Source organism: Lycorma delicatula, chromosome 6 (assembly GCF_047948215.1).
Source record: "Lycorma delicatula isolate Av1 chromosome 6, ASM4794821v1, whole genome shotgun sequence".
NCBI classification, from domain to species: domain Eukaryota; kingdom Metazoa; phylum Arthropoda; class Insecta; order Hemiptera; family Fulgoridae; genus Lycorma; species Lycorma delicatula.
The window spans coordinates 55,155,601-55,178,290 of NC_134460.1; the positions used below are offsets into that span (position 1 = coordinate 55,155,601).

At 29.4% G+C, this 22,690-nt stretch overlaps 1 protein-coding gene across 1 annotated transcript in view; it reads left to right on the top strand.

Moving 5' to 3' along the window:
- The window catches only part of LOC142326862 (ABC transporter G family member 23-like), a 55,201-nt gene extending 39,595 nt beyond the window's left edge, over positions 1-15,606 (top strand). The window contains exons 12-15 of the mRNA XM_075369595.1: positions 4,170-4,285; positions 9,192-9,368; positions 14,060-14,146; positions 15,385-15,606. Of these exons, the coding sequence (XP_075225710.1) occupies positions 4,170-4,285; positions 9,192-9,368; positions 14,060-14,146; positions 15,385-15,593 (589 nt within the window). The 3' untranslated portion in view covers positions 15,594-15,606. The remainder of the gene's footprint in view (positions 1-4,169; positions 4,286-9,191; positions 9,369-14,059; positions 14,147-15,384) is intronic.
- The last annotated feature ends 7,084 nt before the right edge of the window (positions 15,607-22,690 follow it).

A 22,690-nucleotide genomic window follows, 5' to 3' on the forward strand; every position in this document is an offset into this window, starting at 1 on the left:
ACATATAAACATTGCTTTATATCTATAGAAGAAGAAAGTTTATATATTTCTTTCTTTGTTTCGTAAATATCTCGACACCAGCGCCACCTAGCGGGTGTAGTTTTTGCAAAAATTTCTCTTTTTGCATAACTAATATGTATTCTGAATATGAGCCAGATCGGTCCATAAATACAATTTTTCCAAATATCTCAACTCCAGCGCCACCTAGCAGGTCCATTTTTTGTAAAAATATTTCTTTTCACGTAACTAATATATATTCTAAATATGACCCAAATCTGACCATAAATGCAATTTTCTCCAAATATCTCAACCCCAGTGCCATCTAGCGGGTCCATATTTTTTTAGAGGTATTTCTTTCCATGTAAGTAATATTCTGAATATAATCCATATCGGACCATAAATACAATTTTTCAAAATATCTCGACCACAGCGCCACCTAGTGGGTCCAAACTAATTCAGAAACCTTCGCAGGCATGTGCACAACAACTTACCAAAGTTTCATAGCAATCGGATGAATGGTTTAGGAAGTCATAAGAGACATACAGACAGACAAACATTCATTTTTATATATATATAGATTCAAACTTATGCTTCTTATGTGTAACAATGTTATAAATTAATTATACATGATTTTTAAAATTTAAAAGTTTTTTAAATAAAATTTTAAAGTTCCTCCTTTTAATAGAATTTAAAGAACATGAAATGAAACCTGAGTCTTAACGTAACTGCTCGCCAAAAAGCATATGATTTTTTTTTAGTTTAACGTAATGAAACTATTACAAACAATAAACTGAATCATATGATTTTTGTAATTACAATAAGTTACATACATTATGCAATCCATAATTAAGCATTTCAATAGAATTACAAACAAGTTATGTGAAACAAATCAATTGTGAATAAATGGACAATAATATAATTCAATTGTTAATATTTATGATTAGTTGAAATGGTAATTACATTCATTCTGATATAATATTAATAGTACTCATATAAATATGTAATAAATTAATTAAAAAGCTCGTAATAAATATAATCTGTAAGTAGTATTTTGATTAATAATAATACAATTGAATAATTTAATTTATATATAAATCAATACATAATCGTATAATATAAATGTGAAATCATAATGTAAATTAGGTTATAAATATTAAAACATTATTTATGAGCATGTTAATAGTCATATTCTAAGAATATAATTATATGAAATTACAAGAACAATAGTATGAATATGATTAAATCAATAAAAATATTACTAAAATCAATCATTTGAGATTGGTAATAAGGCATACTTATGAATAGGTCTTCTTAATGGACCATGTAAATCAACAACCCTTACATGATATAAATCTTTTAAATGCTGCAGTAAACAAGTGTGAAGTGAGATCAGAAACTAATTCTAAATGTATAGCTTTAGTAGTGAAACATGTGAAAAGTTCTATATAATTTACTTCAAGTCTTAGACCTCTGCCTGCCATGAGGAATCATAATTGGACCGCTGTGGTCTCCTGTGCAAGTAGAGAATTGGTCAGGAAAGAATTATTCAGGAAGGTGGTAGCTACCCAAGCTGTTGCACCTGCATTTTGCATTATATCGAAAGTATATCATACATTTGCGAATGATAAAAGAAATAATTCTTTTACCATTTATAATCTGTTCTAAAGAATGAAGTGTCAATTGAATATTTGAATACAGAAGACGTAAATGCTCAGCATTAATAATTATTTTTGTAATATTTGCATTTGGATTAAATTAAGAGGATGTTTAACATGTAAATGTAATATAGTGTTGCCTCCTACACATAGTAAGCCTAAATTGTCCAGCAATGGATCAAGTGATATAAGTTTGCTATCCTTAGAAATAGTTTGATTGTTTTTAATATTTATTTCATTATTAAAATGCATGTGTTGTGATTGTTGAATAAAAAAGTTAAGAGTATGATTTAATTCCCTTGTAGTTAAGGAACCAATGATTCATTCCAATTGATTTGATTTAGCATTATGAAAAAATCTAAAACAGAAAGTAATGTGCGAATTAAAGTATATAGTGGATAAAATTGTTCTGTGTAGTCAAATAATGTATACAAAGAAGTAGATACAAATGATGTTACTATATTTTTGCATTTTTCTAATTAACATTCAGAATTCATATTACAGTTATTAAAAGTAATATTATTAAGTTTTGGCCTATGAAAAGAAAATTGTGAAAACCATTGAGAACCATGCCCCCAAAATGACATGTCAAGTAATTTACTTGGTGTACAACCTCTAGACAATATGTCTGCTGGGTTATCAGAGGATTTGACATAATGCCAATTAGCATATGAAGTATTTTTTTGAATCTCAGAAATTTTATCGCTTTCCAATTAGATGGTTGTCCATGAATCCAATGTAGTGTTATTGTAGAATCTGTGTATAAGTGATTTTATCAACATATATGTTTAAGAAAGTAAACTACCTTTAATAATAAATTACTAAGTAGTAAACAACCATAAAGTTCAAGTCTTGGTAGAGTAATTTGTTTTAATTTGGTAGTGTAATTTGTTTTAGTCAAAAATCCCGAGGACTATTCTAATTTAGATTTAGAACAAAGTAAATTAGAAGAAATTGTGTGATTGGCTTGCGATTGATTGGCTGTGCGATTTACTTTGTATGTAAATCAAACAGCTACAGCCCTTTATAGAGGCATTGGAAAATTCATCTATTTGTATAGAATTAATTCTGTTATCAATGTTAGGTGTGATGGAACAATTTATTTTATTTGATTCAGTCAAATGCAATTCGTATAAATTTAACCATCGTGTTAATTATGTGTTGGGCAATATTTTTTCTCAATTAATTTTAAGTTGCCACAATTGCATAAAATGTTTATGTGAGAAAATAATAGGACCAATGAGTCCTACAGGAACAAACACACCTGCTATAATAGACAGAATATTTCTTTTAGTGTGCCTTTTAGAATCATTAGAATGATTAATTTGGAAAGTAGCATGTCTGAAGATTTATTTCAAAGAACTCCTAAAGTACATAAATTCTGTTCTTGATTTGAAGAAAGGGAAGAATTGTGTTCAGAAGAAGAAAGGGTTGAAAACTATTTATGGAGTGGAAAACCAAATTGTTGTAATAATTTAGAAATATCAATTTTCAGTTGAATAACTTCATTTAAGTTATCTGAACCTGTTTTACGATCATCAACATAAAAATCATTTCAAATGGCCTTAGGGGCTTGTGAAAAGTCATTCTCATTTTCGTTAGCTATTTGAATTAGACATCTAGTGGCTAAATATGGTGCACAAGCAGTTCCATATGTTATGGTTTGTAATGCGAAGTGTTTTATTTCTTGATCTGGAGAATCACACCAAAGAATACGTTATAAATTGGATTCAGTAGGTTTAACTAATACCTGACGATACATTTTATCTATGTCAAGCATAATGACATTATTATGGATTCTGAATCTAGACAATATAGAAAATAGGTGTTGTTGGACTACAGGTCTGACTAATAAATTATCATTAAGGGATAGGCTAATAGTCCTTTTAGATGAACTGTTGAAGACAACTCGAAGTTTAGTAGTTAGACTAGAAGGCTTGAATAATGGATGCTGCAGTAAATAGCACACATTTGATTTGTTAATTAACAAATGATTGGAACTGAGTAATGACATGTGACCTAATTCTAAGTATTACTGAATTGAAGCAGAGTAGTCCTTTTTAAGGTTGGCATTGTTGATTAGTTTTCTTTTAAAGATAAAAATCTATTTTTAGCATTAACAAAAGAATCACCTAGTTGAATGTTATTATGTTCGCGTGGTAACGACATGACAAATTTACCTTGATTATTTCGAGTATTGTTGGACTGAAAATCTTCACATGTGGAGGTTTCATTAACTGAAGCATCAGTATTAATTTCTTCAGTTTTCCCGAAATTCCAAAAGTTGAAAGATTTTCATGAGGATTACGACCAAGAAAAGATGCAATACTATTGTTACCCTTAATGTAATTAGGAAGGCGACTGACCACTAAGTATATATCCTAATTTAGTTTCCTGAATAACAGGATATCTGGAATTTTGAATGAATTTCTCAGGCAAGATAAAACTCAAATAGAATTAAGCTCCAATCAGTATATCAGTGTTATTTGCTATGTTGAACTTGGGATCTGCTAGAAATATATTACGAGGAAAATTAAGATTAGAAATGTCAATTGTGGTTGATGGAAGGCTGTCTGATATATCAGAGAAAACAGCACATTGCACTTTGAATGAAAAGTTCTTATATCAAGGTTGTAATGTAAGTGTAACTCTAAATTTGGATTGAGATTTCCCAATGATTGAGATTTGTATATGGATTGAATGCCTGAAATAAGGAGATCATTTTTAATGAGTTGTGAGACCTAATTTTCAGGAAAATTTATATGTGCAACAATTTTCCTGGCTACCAGAATCTAATAAGACTCTACATGAATGATGATTACCATATATGTCATTGGAGGTATATATGGCTGTTGATAAAAGTCTATTTTCGTTTGACTGATTATTAAATGAGCAATAGGTATTACTTTCAGGCTTATTGCTATCTAAATTAGAATCATTATTTTTGTCCGGGTGAACGAGTGTATTATGGTTTTTTAGTACAAATCATACATAAATGTTTTGAGTAACACTCTAATAGAATGGTCTTTATTTAAACAAATAAAACAACAGTTATTATGCCTCAAAACGTTTCTGCATTCATTGATGGACAAATCTAAAAAAGTTTTAGAATGTTGTAAATGATGCTTTGAATTACAGAACATTGCTTAGAATTAAATTTTAAATAATAACTGACTTTATTTCCTTTATATTGCTTATTAGGATTTAAAGTAAAGTGTTTGGTAGAAGATTTGACTGTATTGTTGTAATACTGTTCTTTGGTTTCGTTTTCTGTTTTCACTTGCATGTTTGAAGTTAATGCATTAATATTTTCTAGAAGTTGTCTACTTGAATTAAGAAACTCGATAAAGCCTTTAAAGGTGGGACTTTTAATTTCATTTGATAACACTAGTTTCATTTGATAAACACTAGTTTTTTTTGTCTCATGAATATTAATAGGTGTATTTAATGGTGTTTTTTATCCTGTTGTCAAATATGTATTCGGAATTTCTCCATCACCCACAGTTCTTTGGTTTTCTTAATTTTTAAAAATATTTAAAAAGTTTTTATCATCCATTTTTCCATTGTCAAGTAAAAGCTCCTAGAGCATTACAAATATGATGGGACCAAATAAGCTAACTCAAGGGGTAGCATTGCTACTGTCCTGCAGGTTCAGACGTGTACAAACATGATCTAGTGTAGCAACGTTCATTAGAACGATGCCAGTTGTGAGATAGTAGTGAACCTGTAAACTCATCATTGTGAGTGTTTTGTGTGTCTAAATTATTATGTATTACTTATTTACAACTTTATTTCTTTTAATTAGTTGTTAGTTACAAAATGCGTAGAGTTTGTTTAAATCAGCCTAACAATTTTTGTTATGTATGTGGTGAAGTGACGCTCAAGTCCCAAGATGAAATCTTACTCCATTAGTAAAAAAGTGTTATGATTTTTATATTGGGTGTAAAGTTGAGGACCAAACAAGGCTGCTGTTTATCGTATTTTAGGCTTCTCACTGCATGAAAAAACAGCACACACCACATGCCATTTGCTAGCCCTATGATATGAACACAAAAATCACTCTTTTGACTGTTATTTCTTTTTAACAAACATTAAAGGGATTATGTCAAAATCAAAACATACAGTGGTATACCCTAACTTGCAATCTGCAGTGAGACCAGTTCCACACTGCAAAGAATTGCTCATAGCAAAGCCTCCAGAACATGTGACATTGGATGAAGAGAGCTCAGAGTCTGAGGGAAGTAAGGAAGAAAAAGAAACAGATTCTGGTGAAACAGCTTTTAAACAAAGCAGTTCATCTGAGCCTCATTTACTGACTCAAGAAAATCTTAACAATCTCATACGAAATTTAAAGTTATCCAAAAAAACAGTCTGAAAAGCTTGTTTCCCGGCTAAAAGGATGGAATCTTTTCCAAAAGAATACAAAGATATGTACTTATCGTAATCGTCATTCTAAAAAAAAACAATTTTTCTGAAGAAAATGGCTTACTGTTTTGTAATGATATTTCTTCTCTTATGGAGACACTTTGTAATGAATATAACCCAACAGAATGGCGCTTGTTCATTGATTCTTCAAGTTAGTTTAAAAACTGTGCTTCTGCATAATCGCAATAAAGTCCCATCAGTACCTGTGGCTCACTCTGCTAGTATGAAAGAAATATATGAAAACTTTAAACTCATATTGGGAAAGATTCAATATGCAGTGTATGAATGGAATATTTGTGGTGATTTGAAGGTAATTGCACTTGTTCTTGGTCTGCAGCTTGGTTACACAAAATACTGTTGTTTTTTTGTATGAATAGGATAGTAGGGACAGAAAAAACCCTTTCATTAGAAAAGAATGGCCTAAACGCGAATCACTCATTCCTGAATAGAAAAATGTGAAACATGACCAATTGTGTAGTCCTAAAACTATACCTCTGTTACATATCAAACTAGGATTTATGAGAATTTCATCAAGGCCATGGACAATACTCCTGGTTTCATGTACTTAAAACAGAAGTTTCCTAAAATTAGTGATGCAAAAATTAAAGAAGGAATGTTTGTGGATCCACAAATACAATCAGTAATGCTATTGAATCCAATGGAGAAAGCAGCTTGACAAGCATTCAAAATTGTTACTCAGTTTTTTCGGAAATTGAAAGATGTAAAGTTACAGAGATATTGTCAACAATCTTATAAAAATTTGGGTTGTAATATGTCCATAAAAGTACACTTCTAGCACTTGCACCTAGATTTCTTCCTGGAAAACCTTGGCACAGTGAGCAATGAGCACGGGGAACACTTTCATCAGGATATTTCAGCTATGGAAAAGAGATATCAAGGCAAATGGAATCCTAATATATCCTAATTTAGTGGCTAATTATTATTGAACCATCAAGAGGGATATGCTCCACAGGCAAAATATAGCAGAAAATCGTCATTTCTTACTTTCTAGGTGAGTCAGATGTTTGAATATTGCGTAGTTAAGAATGCAGGAAGTATTAAAATGTTTGAAATTATAAATGCCTGACTGTCGGAAACCTTGCGTGATGGGGAAAAACTGATATCGTATTTAAATTCAGGAAAATACATACTATCAGAATCACATATTTTTCTTCCTGACACAAAAGAATTATTTTTTGTTCACCAGAGTAACTTTTCCTTCCACAATCTTGAGGGATTGTAGTCGTTTATTTTGACGTTAGAAGTTGGACGACAATAAATCCATACGTGTTTACAGGAAGTTGCATTGATTCGAGCGAATTCACATATAAGGAAATCTTGTTAATAAGTTTTGATAAACTAAAGCTAAGGGGGATACTAAGCCAAGGGACACACACCCACCCACACACACAAACCCACATAGAAATGTCCTTTAGTAGGATAGGATATTAAAAAAATAATTTGATTTTCATAAAAAATTGCATTTTCTTGAACCGTTGTTTGATAATAAGTTGTTATTCTTCGTACTGCAGAAGTACACATTGTCCTAAAACATTCGCTGACCTTTCTAAACACATCTTTAACAAGGTAAGCAAAATATTTACTATGAAATAAGAAGTGACTTGTGGTTCATGTCATGTCTGTACAAATATTATGGCTTTGTATATATAACATACACGCAACATAGTTCACTTAATTAATTTTAATAAGATTAACATTTTTAAATATTGGGAAAAAAATATTTTTCATATTATTATTGAGAGTGGAGGAAGTGTTAGGAGAAGACCAATTTGGTTTCAGGAAAAGTATAGGGACAAGGGAAGCAATTTTAGGCCTCAGATTAATACTAGAAGGACGATTAAAGAAAAACAAACCAACATACTTGGCATTTATAGACCTAGAAAAGGCATTCGATAACATAGACTGGAATAAAATGTTCAGCATTTTAAAAAAATTAGGGTTCAAATACAGAGATAGAAGAACAATTGCTAACATGTACAGGAACCCAAACAGCAACAGTAACAATTGAAGAACATAAGAAAGAAGCCGTAATAAGAAAGGGAGTCCAACAAGGATGTTCCCTGTCTCCGTTACTTTTTAATCTTTACATGGAACTAGCAGTTAATGATGTTAAAGAACAATTTAGATTCGGAGTAACAGTACAAGGTGAAAAGATAAAGATGCTACGTTTTGCCGATGATATAGTAATTCTAGCCGAGAGTAAAAAGGATTTAGAAGAAACAATGAACGGCATAGATGAAGTCCTACGCAAGAACTATCGCATGAAAATAAACAAGAACAAAACAAAAGTAATGAAATGTAGTAGAAATAACAAAGATGGACCACTGAATGTGAAAATAGGAGGAGAAAAGATTATGGAGGTAGAAGAATTTTGTTATTTGGGAAGTAGAATTACTAAAGATGGACGAAGCAGGAGCGATATAAAATGCCGAATAGCACAAGCTAAACGAGCCTTCAGTAAGAAATATAATTTGTTTACATCAAAAATTAATTTAAATGTCAGGAAAAGATTTTTGAAAGTGTATGTTTGGAGTGTCGCTTTATATGGAAGTGAAACTTGGGCAATTGGAGTATCTGAGAAGAAAAGATTAGAAGCTTTTGAAATGTGGTGCTATAGGAGAATGTTAAAAATCAGATGGGTAGATAAAGTGACAAATGAAGAGGTATTGCGGCAAATAGATGAAGAAAGAAGCATTTGGAAAAATATAGTTAAAAGAAGAGACAGACTTATAGGCCACATACTAAGGCATCCTGGAATAGTCGCTTTAATATTGGAAGGACAGGTAGAAGGGAAAAATTGTGTAGGCAGGCCACGTTTGGAATATGTAAAACAAATTGTTAGGGATGTAGGATGTAGAGGGTATACTGAAATGAAACGACTAGCACTAGATAGGGAATCTTGGAGAGCTGCAGCAAACCAGTCAAATGACTGAAAACAAAAAAAAATCTATTATTGCATTTAAATTAAGTAATTTTTTTACAATTTTGTACTTGATATTTAGGGTTGAATAAATTATTCATTATAAATGATTCTTCATTTCTTAATTCTTCATTGTTGTAATTAATGATATTTGATGTATTTTGTTTTAGGACTGACTGGTTTAGAAATGGTGATTGCTCATTTTTGTATACAATCAATTATAGCAGTTTGTCAGAACATGCTGGTTTTTATTATAGTTTATGGAGTTTTTAATATAAAAACCAATGGAAACAAATTACTTTCATTATGTATATTCTTTCTAGCAGAGTATTGTGGAATGACTTTGGGTATTTATTAAAAAAAATCTGTTTTTGCTTATACATAAATTAGAATGTCTATGCACAAGGTTTGATAAAAAAATATACAGAATTTAAGTTTTTTCAAAAAATCTTTATTTATTCATCAATATTGATTTTGTTACCTCCTAAGTATGCCTTTTCAGATGTAAAATATTTGTGCCAGTGCTTTTTTCAATCTTTGAAGACCTCTGGAACGCAATTTTCAATATGGCGTGTAACTGCTTTAGTGTTTCTGCCTTTACCTCTTCAGTGATGGTTAAACATCATCTTTTGTGGTTCTTTTTAACTTGGGGAGTAGGAAGAAGTCACAGGGTGGCAAATATTGAAGCTGAGACATCTTAACAATGTTATTTTTGGCTAAAAATTCACGAACAAGCAGTGAAGTCTGAGCAGGTGCATTATTGTGGTGTAATTACCATGAATCATTTCACCTTAGATCCAGGTGTTTTCTTCGGACTGATTCATGCAAACGGCATACAACCTCCAGGTAGTAATCCTTACTTTTGGGTCTCTGATAGTGATTCTGTGATTGACCATAATCATTTTTTTCACTTTTTTGACATTGTCATTGGATCTTGATGTGCTGGAATGCTCATCATCCCAGAGCCCTCACAATCTTTAATGTCTTCACAGCTCTCTTGGGAACATTTGTACCACTTGTAAATGCTTGTTTTACTTGTGGAATAATTGCCAAAAGCAACATTCATCATTTCCAATGTGGTACTGCACTTTATTCCATTCTTAAAGCCAAATTTAATGCAAATTCTTTGTTCCATTTTTTCTGCAATTTAAAAATCACCAACCATACCAAAACACATGTAACCTTTTCAACATCCAACAATAAACTAAGTATCCAATATAACTACTAGTGTAAATATATGTACGTACAAGTGTACCAACATAACAACAAAAAAAAAACCTGTGACAATTGGACTTATGCAGATGGGAAATTAAAAAAAAAATTCTGCATATTTTTTATCAAACCTCATATGTCTATTAAGTTATGTAAATAACTTAATACAGAACATGAAACACAAGAATGGATGAGGTGATCCAAATGATTTTTTTATTAATAAATATGTGTGTGTGTGTGTATACACACACACACACACACACACACACACACACACACACACACATACATACATGTTAACAAAGTAGTAGCAGTAAGTAGTTCATACAGTGTTAACAGAGTATGACAACTAAGTTTAATTGTAAAAACCTTAACTAGTTTTTCTGTTTTTACAATTAAACAGAAAAATGAGATTTAGTCTTAAAACAATTTATTTTTTTATGAAACCCTTACTTATGTTGTATTGTAGACCACTTTTGAAATTAGCCATGAAATGTATTAACTGGACATTGCTTTGATTAGGATTGTTGTAACCTAAGATATTTTTATATTAAACAAAATTTTTGTTTTTCAGTGTCCTTTAAAATAATCTGTCACAACTCTTTTTACACTTAAAATTTTTAATTGCTCCCCCATTTAGGCTTGAGGTTGTGGTGGTCTCATACTGAGAAATAGATCATTTTTTGTGGTAGAGATTTTATTATTTTTTTTAGGTTCATTCCTAAGCAGTTATTTAAAGGTACTGAAGACTACTTTTGAAGCTAGCTGTGAATAATATTAAATGGCTGTCACTTTGGTTTGGGTTGTGTGTAGTCTTCCTGTCTTTTCATTGCTTTTTAAAATAACGTACCTTAATTCTTTTCTTTCTATTAAAAATGTTTGAGTTGCCTTCCCTTGAGGTGGTTTGGATATTTCCATGCTTGAGGGTGTATCGCCTGGAATAATTTCAGTGCTCTGCCAAAATATAAATTGTTTTGAAGTAGGAACTTTTGATAAATTTAATTTCTCTATGTTAAACGATTGTTATTTAAGGTTGCCGTACTTTGTTAATATTCTGTTTATATATATATATAAAGTGTGTGCACATGCATGCACACGTGTGTGTATTTTTAGGATGATTGAAGATATAAATTTGTTTAGATAACTACAGTTAGGTGAGTGGTAAAGGTTAAATAGAGAGCATATCGTTCGTATTTTATAACCTAATTTTTATGATGTTAATATTTTGAGGTTCTGATTAAGTCATGTTATATAATAGATAACTGTATGGTTCCCAAAAGTTTTTCTAGAAAAACACCGAATTTGATTTTGACATTTCATTTAACAGAAAAAAAATTGGTATCGTTAGTCACTCACTCATATACCAACAAAAAATAATTGAGCCAAAAAACTGCTCCCTTTTTGGTAAGGTGGTTTTTTAAGATTTATTCTGTAAAGATACATTTTAGCAGAAATTTTAACTAATGAAATTAAAACAAAGAGAATGTTACAATATTTATTTTTTTCTGACTTACATAATGGGGAGAATTTTAGCAAAAAGGATTTCAAGGGATAAGAATTATGTAAATAAAATTTGAAACCATTTTCATACAAAATATTATATTTTTGAAAATTTTAACTTAGAGCTTCCTTTCCAGTATAAAATAAAATATGATACCTGGAGGAACATCAATTAGTTCAATATTTTTCTTGTTTTTAATTAATTCATATGCCTGTTTGTGTTTCTTCATTACATTGGTAATGCATATTTATCTATTAAATATTTGATAGTTTATATTAATATTAATTTCATTCTAACAATTTAAATTTAGGTTGTTTCAACACTTCTTGAATCATCATGTAAAGTTTTTCAATCAACATTAACCAGCCAGATGGTATAATAGTTTGAATGCTTTCAGATCAACTGATTTTAGATTTATTTCTAGACAAGATTTTTTTTCCACAAGAAAATTAAAAGGTTGATATTTTTTATAATAAATTAAGCTAGTTCCTTCTTTTTACAGCTTTTTTGTAATTGTTGTAGTATGTACCACTCTACTGTAGTGTATGATAAGGTTCATGCTTGTATATTATATTAATATTTTTTATTATTGTACCACTCTACTAGCTGCTCTTCTTTTAGATTCAAATTTAACTTTATTTAGTTTTCTTCAGACTTTAAGGGTTATTGGAAATTATTACCAACTGTGTTAACCAAGCAATACAATTTTACTTTTTTTATTTTTTTGTACAATTTTTGATTAAATTGTACATTCAAAACTACTATTTCTATAATTCGTTGTTCTGTAATTTATTGTTGCTGCAATTTATAGTTGCAGCCAACTAGTAGTGTACTGATGTAGTAGTTATTACAGTGAGATGCTATGTTCCGATTCACTAAAAAAATGCTGTGATTGCATTTCCTCTCATTAGTTACACTTACCATATAATTTAATGCCAGTTTAGAGAGACAAGCTCAATTTAAATTGCATCATAACATGAGTTTCATTCTGACCAAATTTTAACAAATAGTTTTAAAATGTGGGCTAATATGCAATACTGATGAATGAAGTAGTTTCAGTTGTTACCGCTATCTAGATCTCTTTTGGTTGAAAGATAATAAAGCACTCTGGCATATAAAATCAGCAAAGTTTAATTGAGAATTTAGTACTTTGATAATGTGTTTGCATATGATTTTAATAATTTATCATTGTAAGTTTTTAAATAATACTAATGAACTGAATGAATGTTTGGCCAACTTGTTTAATGTGTAACAAGTTCATAATGTATTTAGCAATTAAAACTTAAAAAATTTCTTGTATCGTTTACCTGTTTTATTTATTTTCCTTATATAGCTCTATCATTATCATTTCTTTTGATTATTACTTTGATATATTAATATGGATTATAACAGTTTATTTTTTTAAATTTATGATCTTGTTCTTTACAATACTGGTTTGATCAAGATTTTGCCATGATTTTCCTTGATCCATCCAATCAAATGCTTGAGTAGTTTTTTTATTATCCACAGAATTCTATCATTACTCCTATATAACATATATATTTTATGAATAAAGTTTATATACTTTTTTATCAGATATAAAAGTAATAAAAAACTATTATTTTTTTCAAGAATGAAAAAACGTTTCTTGCCTGTACATTATTTTCACTTAATTCTCATGACTGCTAAGAAAAGAATTTGTTTGATTGATCATCCAGTGTCAGTAGGCCCCCTGAACAAAAAAGTTACTAATTCATCCCTGTGTTAGAACTGGGTTTGATATCTGATAATAATTAAATAAGATTAAGCATTTTTTTTTGATTCAGGTGATGAATAAAAAATGGTACATTCAGTTATAAATGCTTGTTCAAATCACTCCATACACCATTACCATTATTCCCAACTAACTACGTAGTTTCTGTAATATTTCCTGTTACTATGTTGCACTATTACTAAAATTTATACATTTGTATTCATCAGCAACATTTATTTTTCATAAGTAATATTTTTATTAGATCTCGTTAAACTTCTGAAAAGAGGCACCACAAGTATTAATGAACTAATCATATTTATCTAAAATAAGTGTTAAAAATTTCCTATTACTACAGACAATTGTCTTATTACTACAGTTTACTGCGTGTATGTGTGCATATATATGTGTGTGTGCATTAATAGAATTTAAATAAATATATATATATATATATATCATAGCATGTGTTCTTTTGTATGACTTCTTCACATAAGCATTTGCAGAAACATGAATATTTATTAAAGTGATCACAATACTTAAACTATGTTATTGTAATTGTATAAATATAATATTGACCTGAATTATTTATGTTTCAGGTTTCCTTGTTGTTGAATTCACATCTCTTGAAAGGTTTGTGATGTACATCGGTGTCAGTCTTATAATCTTTCTTTTCTTCAGCATTGGTAAATAAAATTCGTCTATAATAACATATCTAACTAATGTTATAATTTCTATAGTTGAGTAAAGACAATCAATGCAAAGCATTATTTCCTGCAGAAAAGGGTACACATTAATTTTTTCCTTTAAACTTTATGTCACAGTCTCATTATGGCAATGCTTGTGAAGCACCTGAGATATAATAGGTATTAGTCTGATTTGCTTTCTCTGAGAGTAATGCCATTCATCATAGAGCCATTCTCTATGGAGAAGAGAGTAAAGGTGTAACTTATAAGGCTGAATATCACTTGAATTTTGATTGGCATGGTATGCTAATATGCATTGTTATATAATACTCTGTGAAAAAAAAAACAATCACTTCACTCCTCAGTTTCAATTGAGTATCTGAAATAAATTCTAGTATTCTGATTTATTTTTAATATATATAGATGAGCTACTATATTAGTGATTAAAAATTGGCATGTAATACTTTTATGCAGTTGAAAAAACAATAATATTATCCATTACCAGTATGAATTGATCAAAAGTAAATAAATTCACAGATATACATGCAATTATTCAACATCTCATTCAGTGAAATTTATTTGTAAATGAAAGTAAGTCCAATTGTATAATTATAAAAAGTAGCAAACATGAAAATAATGTTACTGTTATATAATTTGTGAATTCTGTAATATAGATATCACTATGGAAGTTTTTAGGTATAAGAATGAACATAACCTCATTCTAAATGACTGTAGATTACATTTGCAAAAAGAAGAACAGCAAAATATGTTTGTTCTTATACAACGTTCAATATTCCTTTGGGAATTATCTTCTGTGTTGAACAGCATGATGAACTACTTTAACAATTTAAAAGTATTAAGTAGTGAAGGAGTCAGTTTCAAAGTATTGGAAATTTTTCTTTTAAAAGATCTTTTGGAGCTAATCTCTTCACTAAACTTAATGAATAGCGTCACTAGATTGTGAAAGATTTTTAGAAAGAAACTTTTCTGGTATTTTCAAAATGACTCTTTATTATACAGAATATACTACCTACAGAATTACAAGTAAGTAAAGCGTAGCAAAGTTGATTAAAACACTTTAAAAATGGCTGATTTTCTGAAATTATCACTCTTATAATAGACCGTAAGAGAATGTGTTAAAACATTTTGTGTAATTAATTAATGAAGCTCATCAGACTATTATTATAATCTTGTTGTTATATTTTTTCAGAGTATAATTCCAATTAACTTTGTTTTAGGAATGATTTGGCCTGTAGAAGGGATGCATAGGATTTTGAAAAAGATGAACGCAGTCAATCCAATTAATAAAGCAGTACTAGCATATAACTCTCTTCAGTTTCGTGATTTACCATTTACAAATCCTCTTATATATGAAGGATATTTGTATTTATTTTTATGTATTATTTTGCTATCTTTCAGTGTTGCTATGAAAATGAGAAACAACTAGTTATGAAAGTAAAAATTGAGGTATGTAAAAGAGGTTTTGAGAACCGTAGTTGAGGTATGAAGAATAAAATATTACTTTATTCTATGAATAACAAAATGTTATTTTAATAATAATATTTAAGTAAAAAATAATAATAATAAAAAATATTGAAATAATGTTAGTTTATCTCATTTATATACCAATAAAAAAAAAAAAAAAAACAATTCAGAAAAGTTACTTCATTTGCTATATTTGTTACTGTACTTTTAGACAAGTTGATATTGTAATTCATCAAAAAGCCAGTTGTATTGATTTTAATTCTTTTGTACAACAGTATCTTTTTTAATCACATGTTTCTTATAGTTACAATTTATTTTGTAATATCTCATTTTTTCCAGTTAACATGTTGACTAGTTAACATCTAGTCAATTACATCTTCTAGTCATTTAACATCTAGTCGATCTAGTCAATTACTCGTTCATCTCTAAATGTTATATGAATGCATGGACATTACTTATCAGTTTGGTTAATATTCTATATATCTTAATTCTAATTTTATTTGTTGTGTCATGTATGCAACTGCTATTAGAATTTATTTGTTCCAGTAAAAATTAATCAAGTTTTATCACCTTATTTAAATTAATAACATATTAATTATTAAACCATTAGATGATAGTTTAGATGATAATGACACTATGGGTGTATTCTTGCAGTTTTTAGAAGTAAATTTCTTCATGTCTTTAAAAGGTTTATCGTTTTAACTTTTACACAAACATCTTATTGTAATATTAAAAATCTCTTAGTGTAAATTGGCCAAAGGAATTACGTTATATAATTTGATGTATTACGATGCTGTATGATTATATAATATTTTAAAACTGCATAATCTTAAACCAAAAAAAAAAATGTATTTTATTGGTCACCAGTAATAACATTAATTTTACAATACGCTGATGTGAAAAGATTGTGTATGGAAAAGGAAGGAATACTGGATACTGTAATCAGCATAATAATTTTAAATGTAGGAAATGACAATAATAATAGTTATTTATAATCAACAATAATTATTTAGATTTCTGGTAAAGAAGATAAATCAAGTATGGAAATGTTGTCTGAGAATTAATAACATTATAAATGTATGTGTGTGTACATGCGCATATGTGGCCTTTTACATTGTTACATTTAAAATACCTTTAGTTCACTATAAGATTGAAATATTTATTTACTTTTATTAATATTACTTTTAGTAGTACTTTTCAAAAAATTTGAAAAGAATTTTTTACCTACAAAAAAGAGGAATTAGATATATTTTTTATAAGATCTCAAATGGTTCCTACTATGAGTTTTATATTAATCACAGTATATTAACAATTCCATCCCTCTTTATACCAGGTGGTCGATTTATATTGAGAGACATCTTTATCTCAAAAACTACACATTTTAGGAAAAAATGTTTCCCATTAACGTTTTACCATTTGAAGAGGTTAATACATTCACAAACTATGTTGTCCTTGATAAGGTCAGTTTTCAACTTATATTTTATATTATATAGTATTGTCAGCTTATATAATAAGGTCATTTCTAGGTCAAATTAATTATTTTAAATAGGAACCAATAAAAATATAGATCAAAGTATAAAAATCTATATTTTTATTGCAGAATTGAATTTTTTGCAAAATAATTTCATTTCAGACTTTTCTTTCCAAAATTGATGGTTTTTGCATTTACTTATTATTTGGAGTATTTCTGATGGGGAATCATCATCAGCATACAAAGTTACTGTTTGTTCAACATTTCGGTAACATTCCTCGTAAAGCAAAGTTATCTCAGTTTTTTCTCTAGTTGTAAATGGGTCCATAATTTCCAATAATTAAAAACTAATTAATTTAATATTTATTAATACTTGGCGAGTAACAAAGCAGTAAAAAAATTAATTGAAGACACTGATAACACATTCACTTAGACAAATGTCATTTACAACCTGAACTTCACTTTTGGACTATTTTAAAAAGTTCGCTGGAGTTTACATGCTCAATTTCTTTTTCTTCTTCTTCATTATTGTCAGCATTAGTTGTTTTTTATTAAAAATTTTATTTTATCTTATTTACAATTTAACATCAGCTGTTGGGTCAGACCTAATGAAACTAAAAACACCAATTTATAGGTCTACATCATTTTTGAAGATGAATAACTAAAAACTAGAATTTTAGAAAAAAAGTATGAATTAATTTTTTGCAAAGAATTCAATTCTGTAATAAAAAATGTAGGTTCCTATTTAAAAAAATTAAGATGACCTTGAAATGACCTTTATTTGACCTTATCAAGGACAACATAGGTTGTGAACATATTTACCCTCTGAAATGGAGAAACTTTAATAGGAAACATTTTTTTCTAAAATGTATAGTTTTTGAGATAAAGATGTGTTCAATTTAAATGGACCACTCTGTATATTAAATAATTTTTTTCTGTTGAAAATAATCTAATTATTGATAAAGTAACCATGTATATAATGCTCGCCATAGGGATTTTGCTTTTTCTCAGGCTCATAATTTGGGTCTTTTTGAGAAGAAACCTTTACATTTTGGAAATAGTAAAAAATAATTTAAAAAAATAATTCCCCCAAGAAATTTCTTTTCTAATTCATAATTTTAAGCAGTCATTAAAAATTGTAGTCAATTCAACATTTTTTTTATTAATGAATATAAGGCTTTATATTATCAGGTTGACACTTGATTTCCATATTAATAGGAAAAGCCAGGCCGAATGGATATAAATATGTATTAAAAATAATTTTCAATCATAAATTGTGAATTATTTTGAAGTAATTTTTTATATTTAATGTATTAACCTTAACATTATTTCATATGTTTGTATTTAAATAATTAATATGGACTAACACATCTATTTTTTATATTATAATTTGTTTTTATATTTATAATTTATCTTATATTGACAAGATTTCTGTAATGTATTTTTATGTACCAATCAAAATAAAATTTTATTTATTTATAAGTAATAGTTTATTTACTGATTAAAAAGTGTATGTTCAGTGGCCATGGCTTAAATAGGGTAAGACTGCAAGCCCTATCCCACTAATCTTAAAATAGCCTAATTTATGACCCATTATTTCAGAGACTAATAGAAATGAAATTTCAGTGAGGATGTAACGTGGGGCGAATGTTCCTTATTTCATTTTGACACTATTAATCCTCTTTAGTCAAAATATCAGGGTTCTGAAAAAAGTTAAAACATTTTTTTATCAAGCCATCTAAATTTACAGAAAATTTGACCTATTTTAATTTTTAAATCAAGAATTACTACAAAGACATTGATGTTAGAGGACCCACACAAGGAACTAAACAATTACAAAAAGCTGTAAAAATTTCAGTCCTGTGAATTTCATTCATGTTTTGAGTATTTGTGTGAAGACACTTTTTTAGTAATTCAGGGTTAGCTACATCTCTAAATACAGGTTTTATAGGCTGTACAACAGATTAAGGAATAGAATTTTTGTTTACCAGCTACCCATCAAGTTTACCCATCAAGTTTACCAGCTTCTTTGACCTTCAGGTATTTGCACCAGTTGATGGAACATAAACAAAGCTGTGGTTTTTCATCAGTTGAAATTTTGTGAAAATATATAAATAGTCCTTTTCATACCATCCAAGCTACTGCTGTTTTCTCTTATGGTATTATCAGAATTAGAGACCGAATTATATGCATTTGTATGTTAGCCCATTCTCACCGGTTATTGCATATTTTTCTTAAAATCTAGTGATGATGCATATTTTTGCTATATTTACAGTATTTTTCGATAGGGTATCGAGTTAATAAATGAAATCTTACGTTGTAGCCGGCCAAACGTATTGGCCGCATGGCTCTTAGAGCGCACTTAGCAGCCGTACATCTATTGTTTTGGTAGGATAATATTATTATGAAGCCAAGTAAAACACAGACTCACGCGAAACAAGGATGGACGATACTGTTCTGCATCGTGCACGCCTACTGCAGCACTCCTACCATTAGGCAACTAAATTACTCATGTTATTGTTGATGTGATCATTTCATCAGTTTAGAAAGTCTGCGATCAGGTAGAAAGTCTGTGGTTAGTATTGAAGGAGATGGGCATTCCTGATTATCTTGTTACCCTCGTTCAGAATAGCAAGGTGGTTAGACTAGAAAATACCACATTCTGTCTCAGATCTTATTCAATATTTACTACAAATATATCATGCAGAAGGGCCTGGAAAACTAGTATATCTTGGTGAAGGAGGTACTTAAGAAGTTGACAGCTTTTTGTAAAGATGGGCAATCACAAGGCATACAGAGCTGAGACTGCTTCAATACTAGCCTTCCTGTTAATCATGTATGGCATTGAAACCTAGATCACAAAGTTAGAAGACTGGAGGAGAATTGATGCATTTGAAATGTGGCCTACAGAAGAAAGCCCTATCCACATAGTGTGAATGGAAAAGAGGACAAACAACTCTATTATAAATGAGCTGAATACACAGAAGAGGTTGTCTACAAGATGCTTCTGGCACATCCTCTGCTTTTTCAGCCATATAGTCCATAGGCCTGGTGAACATCATGAGAAGCTAATACAGGGGAAAATTGAGGACAGCAGATCACATGAAAAACTGCTGAAAAGATGGCCAGACCAAATTGAAGAGGTGACTGGAATAACCTTAGGCATATTGATTTGAATGGCAGAGTACCAAGAGCTATGGCAAAAAGATGGCCAGTGGGATATAAATTGGGTCACCAGCTCCCAGTCATGAGGTGAAGTATTGCTGATGATCTAAATCATTAACCCTAACAGGCTATTCCATTACATAAGTAAGACTTAAATATCTAATTGAGATAACTGTAATTACTGCATAACCTAACTTCTCAATTTCTTTCTCATAACATCAACATTTATATAGTCAACTTTTTAGTAAGAAAAAATTACAGTAATTGTTTTTTTCCTGACAGGGAAGATGGACAGAATAGAAAACAGCTACTACTGTACACCTCACCCCCAATTAATCAAACCAAATTTAAACAACTGATCACTTATCAACAGTGATTTTTCTTCCAGGAACATTTTTTTTTTTAAGTATTAAACTGCATACATTGGTTGTAGATAGATTCCTCAGTCCATAACTAGCTACACGCCTGGAAATTCACTGCTGTAGGGAGGAAACACTAGGATGGATCCAGTAAGGGTATCAATGGGATTTCCATGTATTGCAAATATAATAAGTAAGCCTGATTATTCTAGAAATTTCATACTACAGGAAACAAAAATATCACTTGACATTAATGGAGATATTCTCCTTGCAATTAGTACTGCAGCATGTAATCTGAGTATAAGGCAAAGTGAAATGAATGGTTTTATATCATATTTTAAAGTTCGATAAGAGATTCTTTTTATACTGGTACTGTAGAATTTTCTAATTTCCTTAAATACTATTGGTTCCAGATATATCAGAAGAATCATCTGTCATTTTAAACTTAAAAATAATATAAATAAGACATTTTAAATAATCAACTTTGGATATAAGCAGAGTGGCTCATTTACACAATCTTAAACTTATCTGTAATTTTCATTCTTCTTTTGCTAGTAATCTTTTATTATTCTAATTATTTCCAATTTTCTCTTAAGCTATTATAATCTTGACCTTTTAACTGGATATGTGATTTATAGTAATATTTGACTATCTTTAAAAAAATATTTTTTACATTGAATCTCTGGTTTGGAAAAGGTAGACCGACCATTTAATACATTTAGGATCCACAATAGGTAAAGGTGGGGGCTCATCAGCCAAAATACGAAGAATTATTTTGATGAACGAGGTGCTTATGAAGTTGACAGCTCTTTAGAAGGATTGAGCCATCACAAGTAATAGAAAGCTGAGACTGCTTCAGGTACTAGTCTTCCCAGTAATCATATATGATGTTAAAACCTGGACCACTAACCATAACACTTCTCCTTGAATAATTATTTGCAACTTTGTTTTCTTATAACAAGGTCAAGTACTCTTGGCTTTTTTTCTTCATAATAAAAATAAATATGTATTAACAAGTAGTACTTCTACAAAAGTTTAAACATTATATTTCATAAAGTTACAATGTACTTTTATTTTATTTCTATAGGAATGCTTTGGCCATCTGAAGGAATTCACTGGAGTTTAAAGATGTTTAATAAATTAAATCCACTTAAAAAAGCTTAAAAAAGTTGTAACATACAACTCACTACAGTTTCGGGATCTACCATTTTCAAACCCACAAATATATGAAGGATATTTGTATTTATTTTTACTATTTGTTTTTTCATCTGTTTTCTGGTGGTTAAAAACAAGAAATAATTAACTTAGGCATAAATTTTACTTCATTTTTTAAGGTAATGAAACACGTTAATAATTAAATTAATAGGATTTTTAATAATAGTTTAATTGAATTATACCTTTAATTAATTAAATTAATTATGATGACTACTATTTATTTAACTTAAACCACACTAAAAAAACTCAATATAATTGTAAAGATACTTATGAAAAATCAAAGTTATGCAGATATAATGATGAAAATACAGAATACTCTGTATTCAAGTATTTATAACGTATGTAAAATCTTAAATAAAGCAGTAAAGAGTAGTTTAGTCAGTAACTTGTGAAATTTGCTTGTAAGGGAAAAATGAAGAAAGAGAGCAGCGGAAAGTGAAGAGAAAGAAAAGAAAGAGGAATGAAGTAAAAGTGGTGAGAAAGTGAAGGCTGAAGTTGAGGGAGAAAGGGAAGGTTAAAGTTAAGTTTACTGGCAACTGCAGTTCATGTTACAGGACAAACCAGCATCAGCTGATATTGTAATGATAAGCTAATTAATATTATATATAAAATTCAAAACTGGACATTTCCTGTTTTATTAATTTTTAAAATTTTAATGTTCAGTAAGCAAATAAAGGTAATACTAATAGCTGGAAAAAGTTATCAATTCATTAAACATAACTAACCTTTTTACTAATTTACTCATCATTTTGGAAAAAATTGTAACAACCTTTTTTTTTTGAAGGTCGTGCTAGCCTGATTTAATGAAGTTTATTTTAGAAAAAATTACATTTGTAACTATAAAGCTAA